The 10,704-nt window shown below is 38.7% G+C and overlaps 1 protein-coding gene across 6 annotated transcripts in view; it reads right to left on the reverse strand.

Moving 5' to 3' along the window:
* Window positions 1-10,677, reverse strand: part of GTF2E1 (general transcription factor IIE subunit 1) — a 36,194-nt gene extending 25,517 nt beyond the window's left edge. The window contains exons 1-4 of one of the 6 annotated variants that reach the window (XM_019729642.3): window positions 10,539-10,650; window positions 8,849-8,900; window positions 7,836-7,871; window positions 5,490-5,967 (exon numbers count right to left, since the gene is read on the reverse strand). In XM_019729642.3, coding sequence (XP_019585201.3) covers window positions 5,490-5,937 — 448 coding nt within the window. In that variant the 5' untranslated portion in view covers window positions 5,938-5,967; window positions 7,836-7,871; window positions 8,849-8,900; window positions 10,539-10,650. Of the gene's footprint in view, window positions 1-5,489; window positions 5,968-7,835; window positions 8,327-8,848; window positions 8,901-10,367 lie in introns of all 6 variants that reach the window. The other 5 variants (XM_019729636.3, XM_019729637.3, XM_019729641.3 and 2 more) reach the window with 5 other exon arrangements.
* Window positions 10,678-10,704: the final 27 nt, after the last annotated feature.

Below are 10,704 nucleotides of genomic sequence, written 5' to 3' on the forward strand. Positions count from 1 at the left end.
ACTGCAGCATTATATACAATAGCCAAGATATGGGAGCAACCCAAATGCCCACCAACAGATGATTGGATAAAACAGATGTAATACATATATACAATGGAATATTACTTGGCCAGAAAAATGCATGAAATCTCGGACATAAAGAAGAATGAAATATTACCATTTGCAATGACATGGATGGAAAATATTATGCTAAGTGAAATAAGTCAGATGGAGAAAGACAGGTACCATATGATCTCATTTATATGTGGAATCTAAAGAACAGAATAAACAAACAAAACAGAAATAGACTCAGAGATATAGGGGGGAAAAAGAGGGTTGCTAGGTGGGGATGGGGGAGAAGGTAAAGAGGTTAGAAAGTACAAATTAGTAATCATAATATAGCCACAGGGATATGAAATACAGTTTGGGGAATATAATCAATAATGTTGTAAAGATTTTATAAGGGGTCAGATGGGCACTTGTCTTATTAGGGAGACCACTTCATGGACGGTGCAGGTGCCTGATCACTGCACTGTACACCTGAGGCTGAAGTTGAATAATATGGAATGTCAACTAAAATTTAAAAAAAAATTATGTGTGTGTGTGTGTGTGTGTGTGTGTGTGTGTGTGTGTGTATATATATATATATATATATATATATAAAATGGTCACGGGATGCAGTGTACAGCATAGGAAATAGAGTCAATGGAATTGTAACAAGGGGTTATCACTTTGCGAGGGGTGTAAATGTCTATTACATTGTTTTGTACACCTGAAACTAATATACCATAATATTGAATGTCAGCTGTACCCACAACTAAATATATGTATATATTTTTTAAGTCAATAAAAAATGGGATTCCCAGGTCTCTAGGTGAATTCAGTAATAGGAATGCCCAAGCTATTTCTGATTCAAACACCTAACAATTTTATCCCACCCACAATAAACAACAATGCCATATATGCCTTTATAGAAGCTATAAAACTATATTCTTTTACCCAATATTCCCACTACTGAGAATTGGGAAAAAAACTTGAAGAAGAATAAAATGCTAGATACACAAAAGTATTCAAAGCATTATATTTATATTAGCAATAAAAAAATAAAATCAAAGTGCTGAAAAGGAGTAGAAAGGAAAATGGGGCAGGGAGAAATCACAACTATTAAAACATTTTTTGAACAGTAGATAGAAACAGGAGAGTTTGGTACATTAAGGAACCAAGAGATCACAAACTATTTTTGGCTATAATTGTAATTACAGGTAATATGCAAAAGGCTAATGGTTTTGTAGGTAACTTTTTATCTTCAAAATTACTCTGGCATTATGGCTGCATAACTTTTAAATTAAAAATGGAAAACATAAAGCTATTTCCATATCATCTAGGTTTAACATCGAAAAGAAGAATAAGATCTCTGAAACATGTTGCTAAATTTAACTTAGAAGTGCCACTAACTAAATCACCCATGGTTGAGATTGCTAAAGTAGAAAATACTAAGTGTATTTACGTGGTCAGAAAGCTTGCTAAATCTAAAAACTTGTATTTATGAACCACAAGATGCTATTTTGCTGATGTGAGGAATTTCAGTCATGTTGTCTTCATTTTGGTTACATAAAAGCCCCATATTTCAGGAAGTAAAACAACTAGTTTTGCCTGGTTAAGTTTCTAAAACCAGGGTCTAGTGGGCAAAGGCTACATTCTCCTAGTTTAATGAAATAAAGTATCTATACATAGTGTAATGGAAAAACTGCAGTCTCTTTCCCTTTGTATGCAGGGAAAAACCCAGTTCTTCGCTACTGTGTGTTTCTTCCCTGAGTGTCTTCTTTACTTTGTCACACACAATACTTCACTTCTGACATTTCTGGTCACCAAATGAGTGGAGGTTTAAGCCCACACCAAGCAATTCTCTGGAATACCAGCTGGGTGTCCCACCATTCAACTCAATTCTGACACTGCCTACCTAGGGACAGCATCGGATTCCACAGGTTAAGGGCTCAGTCCCTCCCCTGCCCCCACTTCAGAGGCCACTCGCAAGCCCAGGTTATTGCCTGTGCTTCTGACCAACTGGCTATAGATCAAAATTGCCAATGACCCCCTCCTTGGGTTCAGTTAATTTGCTAAAGCAGTTTACAGAACTCAGGGAAACACTTACTGATGTTTACCAGTTCATTAAAGGATACAGATGACTGTCCAGATGAAAGAGCTGTGTAGCGCAAGGCATGTGGGACGGGGCACAGAGCTTCCATGCCCTCTCCAGGCGCGCCACATTCGCAGCACTCCCATGTGTCCCCCAACTCGGTAGTTCTCCAAACCTTGTTGTACTGTTAGGATTTTATGGAGGCTTCATCAAGTAGACGTAATGGATTATTAACTCCATTTTCAGCCCTCTCCCTTCTCAAGAATGAGAGACAGGGCTGAAAATTCCAAGCTTCTAATCATGACTTGGTCTTTCCAGAAACCAGCCCTCATCCAGGAGCCCACCCAGAGTTGCCTCATTAGAACACAAGACATTCCTATCATGCAGGAAATTATAAGGGTTTCAGGGGCCCTGTGTCAGGAACTGGGGTCAAAGACCAAATAGAATAAAAGAAAATATAAATTTTCTATTATTTCACACATACAAGCATCAAACATTTGGAGAGAGTTCAACCTAACAACACTAAAGGCAAAATCTAAATGGAAAGTATAAAGACAACCTACGGAGAACCTACAATCTTTAGAGAAAAGGGAGATGTGATAGGAAAAAGCTGCAAATTGAAGTAGGAGGATCCCTGACTTATGTGTGAATTAACATTGGTAAAATAATTCTTGCTGGACTCAGAGTTTCCAGAATGTCCTGATGTTCACCGAGGAGTCACTACCTCTTGTCCAGCAGCAGAGAGCTGCCCATACACTTAAGAACTTCTTAATTAGGGAAGCAGTCAAGTCTAGAAGGCTTCAACTCTAATTCCTGAATATATCCTAACTGATAGTCTAAACCACAGTTCAACCTAAGTAACTAACTGTTGATATGGGAATGGAGATAGAAGCCCATCAGATACTCCAATCATTTGGTCAGAAACATCATCAATCTCCAACAGCAAACAGGAAATGGAAAAGCTTTGTACGGAACTGGGCTTAGAATGAAAACTATAATCTATGAATTTAAACAGAACGTAACTATTAGAGCAATTTGCCTCCTCCACCTCCTCTGAAATGTTTATTTCCCATCTTCTTCAAATGAGTAGAAGGGAATGAACACTGAGTAAAAGAGGAAGGGAGCAGAGAGAAAAAGACTGGAGTTCCTAAAGGTAATGTATAGACCAAGAGAGGGTGTCAAGTTGTTCATAGTGAAAAACAAAACTCCAGAACTGACCATCAGACTGGTTCCCAATATCACCTAATCAACACATTCTCTCCTTAGAGACAAGTCCAAATGAAAAGCCAAATTATAACCAAAAGATAAGTACATTCTCAGAATGAGGTCCCCAATGATTAAGAATTTTCAATCATGAGACCTCAGGCTTCACTGTAGGGACATCACTGCCAAATAAGTTGACTATTAGTGTTGGCTGACGAGGGCACCCTCCCCTGAGTGACACCAAGGCAAAGTGACTTATTCTTGCTCCCCTGAACCCCGTCTTTTCACCTTCATTCCGACCACAACCTTCATATTAAAAATAGTCTTTGTTTAGACTGGCCACAAAACACCTGTTTCAGTTTTAGCTCTCTTTTATAAAATGTGTTCAGGCCCCCACCCCATCTCAACTCCTTGATTCAAATAACCTTGACTATATTTGGGCATCAGACCATCTCTTCCACAAGCCACTCACTTGTCGATTATAACTAGCTTCATTCAGACATTAATCATAGGTGAAATTCAAAGAGCATGCATCATGGACCAATCTTCTAAATACTGATACAGTAGTGGAATAACTTCCTTTCAGAAAATGTCATCAAATTAAATAAGAATCAAATGATGAAGAAACGTAGCAGAAGCATATTACTTTAGATTACACAAAAGCACTTTCCACTGCAGTCAAGAGTGATGAAGACGACCCATGAAATACCAACATCTGAAGAGAATCACAAAACCAGAACCCAGAACTCCTTTAGGAAATCTATTCGAGTAAATAGGAAAAATCATGAGACTTCTTTCCTAGTCTGTTTTGAAAGAGGAAAGTTGTAGCACACTAAAGCAATTCTTATACTCAAGATGGTTAAGATTTTCTTACAACCAAGATCCCTCCTCGTTAAGTCCTGTCAAGGTTAATAGTTACATTCAGACAAACTAAACATTTAACTCAAACGGGAATTCTCTAAATGACTTTTCATCCAAAATGACTGCTTCTCAGTAAACAAGGAAAAAAAGTCAGCTATCCCTTGCTCTTTTTATTAATAATCTTAATTTATATTGGGATTACTTCTCATTTTCAAAACTAATTTTAAAATTATTTAAAATGTACAATACATAACATACAAAAATTAAACATGTACACAAATCTGTAATTTTTTAACAATAGAACAGTTCGTGTACAAGCTTAAATTACATTTTTCAGATAGTTTTTTAAAAGGCAGATCTATGAAATAAAAAAAGTAACCTATACTCCTGAATTCATCCATAACAAAGGGACAATCTAACATAACAGTATTGACTCTTTCTATAGATTTTTACTTCTAGAAAATAATACAAAATTGATCCACCGAGTAATTAGCAAACTATATAGTCTCTTTGCCAGTTTACAAATGACAAGACAAAATAACTATGCAACCCACCACTTTCAAGTTTCTCACGTTAATGCTAGACATATTGCATTTTTAGAAAATGCATGTTTTGTACATTCTATGTTGAAAAGAAAGATCCTTAAAACTAAAGTATTTAAAATGAAGCAAATTACATATCTTGTTGACAATTCTTTCACTAATGAATGACTAAGAGACTAAGTATCTATCTACTTCTTAACATGGAAAGGGTGCCCCTCTTATTTCATCTGGCTAACTCTCATCTTTTAGGTCTCAGCTGTTGCTTCTTCCAGAGGCCTTTCCCAAATCCAGATTAGCTGCCCTAGTTGTGTACTCCTGATAGCACTTTACACTTACACTAACAAAGCACTTACATATACTGTATTTAACTGTCTGCTAGTGATGGGCACAAGTAGGTGCTCAAATATTTGTTGAATGAAGGAAGCAAAAGTAAAGTTGTCAGAATAGCCTCAAAGTGATGGAGACCCTTCAGATTAGGCGGCAGCTGTAAATAAGGGGTGGAGATGGGAGCAGAAGTGGGAGGGCTATGGGTAGAACACATCCCCTTGTGAAGGAGAAAGGCTTTGCAGAGCTTCTAAAAGTAGTATGACAGTGAAACAGGAGAGTAAGACTAAGAAAGACTATATGTTGACTCACACCAATCTATTCACTTTTATAATGATACACATAATTGTTGCAAAAATTAGATAAATCAGTTTAAGAAAAAGGATACATATTTTGTATGAAAGTTACTTAAAATAATGACTTACAAAGTGGAAAACTCTCACCTGTCACGGGGTCAAAGAGCTGATTAGCTTCTAAGTCTGTAAAAGTACTACTACAGACAGGACATTTGAAGGAAGCCCGGTTGGTGGAATCTCTCTCATCAGTTTCAATCCTCCTTCTCATGTGGTCCAGTTTGTATTTTACCACATTAACAAGAGTTCGATAATTGATAAAATAATAGTTATGGCGAGTGGTTTTCCCATCCGCAGCAGTCTCTACCCTCATTCTGCATTTGATGAACTTGTCTCCCTTTAAATTATTCAAAACTGATCGAAGTTGTTTCCGATCAAACTTGAGCAGCTCCAGCATATCCTCCTCTTTCACGCACGGGTTCCGGATCAAGATGTCCAAGGCCAAAGCGTGTTCAATGCCATAAAACCCCCGGATCACATACTTGGCCAACCTCTTTAACGCTGCAGGGACCTCGGTGAGGACATCTGGGTCTGCCATCTTTAGCAGCAAACTTCAACTTTAAATGTACTGAATTCAGAAAAAAAGAGAAGATTATCTAGGCATAATAAGGTCATAGCAATCATTTTAAATCTAGAATAATCAACCCATTAGGTAGCTACCACTATTCTTGGAGTGCCACAAACGTACTGAAAACACTGTTTTAAAACACTTATACTGTCCAAGCATTTAACAGAGTACAAGATTTTCCTCTAGAGGACATAAAAGATTACACCTAAAAAGATTGACATATTTCGTAAATGGTTATTTTCATGATCTACAGTGTGCTTGATTTCAAAAATTAACTTATTATTTATATCAATGATACATTGTACCAAGCACACTTTATTTCAGAAAGACACACAAAAAAGCTAAATGAAGTCTCACTATTCTTAATGCTATAGATCTTTAGGAATTCAGGAAACCACCCCCCCTCCCGACCCCACCCACCCACCCACCCACCGCCAAGAAGTCTAGCAGTTAGCATATCCTTAGGGTGTCTTTATTTCTTGAGTAAATTTTTTCTACCAAGATAGATTCTAGAATGTTTTATATAGTCATGCTCTCACAATAAAATCACAATAAAATAATAAACACATAAGTAATCACCAGTTGGGGTATTTGGCAAAATTACTGTTATAAATATGAAAGAAACTAACACTTCGATCCAGACAGCTTTATCAACTTTGCAAAGTTAAATCTGATGACCAATTAAATAAACACCATACAGTCCTTAAAAAAAAAAAAAAGCCCATGATGTCCTTAAATACTGGATCCCTTGCAGAACAAAGCAACTGCAACTGTACCCAATTTTTATGCCATGACCCAGAAAGCTGACATTTAGAAGCCCAAACTGGCATGGGCTAGACTTTCCTGTGATTGTTAAAAAGCTTGGGCTTTGGAATTCAGAGTTAGACAGTCTGTGTTTTAGTAGCTGTGTGATCCTGAACAAATCCCTTAAACCACCCCAAGCCATACTTTACGCTCTGAGAATTCAGGATAATAACATCTATTTCGATGAAGTTGTTGTGATGAATAAACGAGAGCGTAAGGGGTGCACTTGCTAACAAGGAGAGCTTCCATATCAATTTCATATGCCCCAAACTAAAAAGGGTCAGTCTATCCACACAGACAATGTCAAGTGAAATTCCCTACACCATAGGGAAATTTTGAGACATTCCATTGAACTATTTCAATAGGGAAGCTTATTCTGTTATTAAAACTAGTTTCCACTGAAGCCTTTATTTAAAATCAGTGGTTATCAACCCTATCAGATTTAATACCTCTTTTTATAAGACATATTTTTATATCCACAGTACTATATTAAAAAATATTTCCAAATAACAAATCTATACACATAGTATTTGGGGAGGAAAAATATAATGTCCTACCTGTAATAAAGAAAAAATAAAAGGAAAGTCAGTTATAATAAAATATATATTTCATATTGTAAATACTCAGGCATGACTATATACACAAGAGACACAGTAGCACCTAGATCCAAATCTATGGTCCTAGAGCCTTCCCGTTGTCCCAAGGCTCAAGATATCAAGCAAGTACCGGGGTTCAACACCAAAGTAGTATCATAGCTACTATCAGAAGCATTTTGCTCTCCTTTCCAATTTGGTCTATACATCGTGCATGAATCCAGTTTTGGCTTGTTTGTTTGTTTTTTACATGCTCAACAATTGGCGGCACACAACATATGGCTTCAGAAATACCCAACAGACCAAAGAGTGGCAGACAAACATCAAAATAACCTATTTTGCCAGTATTATTTCCTACTATTGCATTCCCCTCCCTGACCCCCCATTGTATACACTCCATCTTCCGGAACCAACGGTTCTCAACCCTGGCTGTTAAGTATTATCATCTGGGGAGAATTTAAAAGTACTCACCTGGGCCCCATTCCCAGAGATTCTGTTTCAGCTGGTCTGGGAGGGTCAGATTAGGCATCATCTTATTTTAAAAGCTGTTTAGGTGACTCTACTAGAAAAAGTCCCGACCCCTGCTCCATACAAATCTGGTACCTGGCTATGGCATGTCCTGCCAATGTACACAGCACCTGGGGAGAACCCTGTGCCATTTACTCAGCCTATTTCCTTTGCCTGAAACACCTTAGGGAGTCCTGAAGATTTGAGCAAGGGAGTGACGTGAGGTTTCTGCAGTCCAATAGTTTTGGATTTTGAATCCCAGTTCCCCCATTTCTTAGCCAGCCTGTGGCCTGGAAAATCCTCAGTCTCAGTTTCCTCATATATAAAAAGCGATTAATAGTGCCTTCCTCATAGAATTGATGTGTGGATTAAATGAGATAATTCACGTAAAGTATGCTGCTTTCAAGGCTGGCATCATAAGTTCCATTAAGTACTGGCATTCATAATAAGAGCCCCTATGCAGAAAAGTGACAATAATATAAGAAATGGCCTGAGGTAAGTGAAGATGGAGGCATTAAGGAAATATTAGGAGCTGTTGTAATCAAACCTGAACTAAGAAAGAGAGCAAAAAAATTGCAAGAATGAAACTTATTACAGAAACAAAATCAAAATGAGGATCTAGTAATATACTGGAAATGGAGTAAGAGGGAAGAAAAATTTTAAATAGCTATTTGTTTTTTAATAATAGTTTTATTATGGTTAACTACACATAAAATTTACCAATTAACCATTTTAAGTATACGGTTCAGTGGTATACATTCATATTATTGTATAACCATCACCACCATCCATCTCCATATATTTCATCTTATAAAACGGAAACACTATACCTATCAAACAATATTTTATTAAACAATAACATATAGCTATTTGTTTTAAGCCAGTGTAACTAGGAAAACAACTACTATGAAAAATAGGTTAACGCCTGAACAGGAACAGGTTTGGAAGAAATGAGGGATTCACTTTTAGTTGCCTACTTTGAAGAAATACCGTAGAACAGTCCTGTGAAGATGTCCATCCAGCAGGTAGCTGCACAAATAAAATCGAAGCTCAGGAAAGAAGTCACCTTGTTCAAAATCTCTACATTGTAAAATCTTCCTCCCTGACCAATGCCTTCTCTCTTCCATCACTTGTATTTCCCCATATGCTAAACCTCCTACTCAATCTCTGAATTCCTTAAATTACTTAGGTCTGAGGTATCTAACTGGCAGCCTCTGCTATACCGTCTGACCCAAAGACTGTTGAACATTTTCTGAATTAGTCGTCAACATTTTAAAATAGTGGGATCTCACATAAATCTCAATTTTCAGCTCCTCTTAAAAATTGGAAATACCTGAGGAAAAGTGAGACCATGTTCCCATATGGAAACAATAACTTGCAGCTGAAAAGCAGCTGTCACTTTTAAGCAAAGAAAGAGCTTGGCTGGCCTCTAGAAATTTTTAAGTGTGTGACCTCTTAGGGCAAGCCTTTTTCCGTCTTTAGCCTCAGAGGCTCAGTCACCTCCCAGTCTTACCTGCCTCCCTACCCAGCACAGACCCCCCAAAGACAAGTTGCTTTTGTTTTTAAATCATATATATTCTAATCATACAATCACTGAAGAACTACTGTGTACCAGGCAGTTGCAGAAACAAAATTTAAATGAATGCACTCTCTGCACGGTCTACCCTTGTCAGTCTCATTTCAATTCCACGTGCCACACACGCCTTCCCCACTTCCGGCCTTTGCACATGCTGTTCTCTCTGCCTAAACTTTCTTCTCCTAATAATCCTCCACAGCTCAAGTGACAGTTCCTCAAACAGATCTTCCCAGATACCCCTTAGTAGCTTAGTATTAACCCCTTTCACAAGTTCCCATAGTTCTTTCCCAACCTTCTTCATTGCAGTGAATAACCTTGTAATTCTCCGATTATTTCTGACACCAGGAACTCAATCTTGTTCATCACTGACTTTCCAGCATCCAGCACAGCTAGTCAAATACTTCCATAAAACTTTCAATAGATGTCCTAAGCACACGTTCTTCCAACATGCCCACCCGGACAGCTTCCCCCCAATTTACTTCCTCCACGGCTGCTTCCAGACTTAGAAAAAGACAAGCTATTGGAAACCCTCTTCTTAAACTTTAAATGGTTTTAAGCAGCAGGTAACAGGATCAAATTCGCAATTTTAAGAGATTATGCTGACTGCAGAGTGTAAAATAAAAGGAGAAAGGATAGGATGGGGGGTAGGTCCAGTTAGATTTTTTTCAGTATACTACTACTCCAGTTGTGGAATAACTTGGATCCGACACATTTAAATGGTCTTCTCAGTTACCATATTGCATGGTACTCTCCACGCCTTCAAACATACAGCTGCATAGCACCGCGGACTCCGGACCCCGCGGCCCTCCACGAGCCGGGTTCAATCACGTGCACTCCTCCCCCCTGCGAGACCCCCAATTTCCGCGGACTCTGCCAGCTGAGTCCAGGGGCCAGACTCGGCGCAGCCAAGCCCGTCCTACCCGAGGTCGCACACGGGACGCTCCGGGGTCAGTGGTTCTTTGGAGGACCAAGTCAAGAGAGTAGCTGAGGGGAGGAGGGTGGCTAAGGGCCAGGAGCGAAAAGGAAGAGAAACCCTGAAATGCGACTCCGGGCCAGGGAACCGAGAACAAGGAACAGGGAACAAGGTTTACCAAAGCGAATCCTCGATCACTCCCACTACAGCTTCCCTCAGCGCCTCAACTACCGGCTTAAACGTGTCACGCCACTCGAGCGACAAAGAAAACGCTTTATTCCTGCGACCAGCTTTGGAAACCACCCGCTACTTTTAACCAGGCTGGCCAATCAGCACAGTGAAGC

Source organism: Rhinolophus sinicus, chromosome 17 (genome assembly GCF_057876585.1).
Source record: "Rhinolophus sinicus isolate RSI-liver-muscle chromosome 17, RSI-T2T, whole genome shotgun sequence".
Taxonomy (NCBI): domain Eukaryota; kingdom Metazoa; phylum Chordata; class Mammalia; order Chiroptera; family Rhinolophidae; genus Rhinolophus; species Rhinolophus sinicus.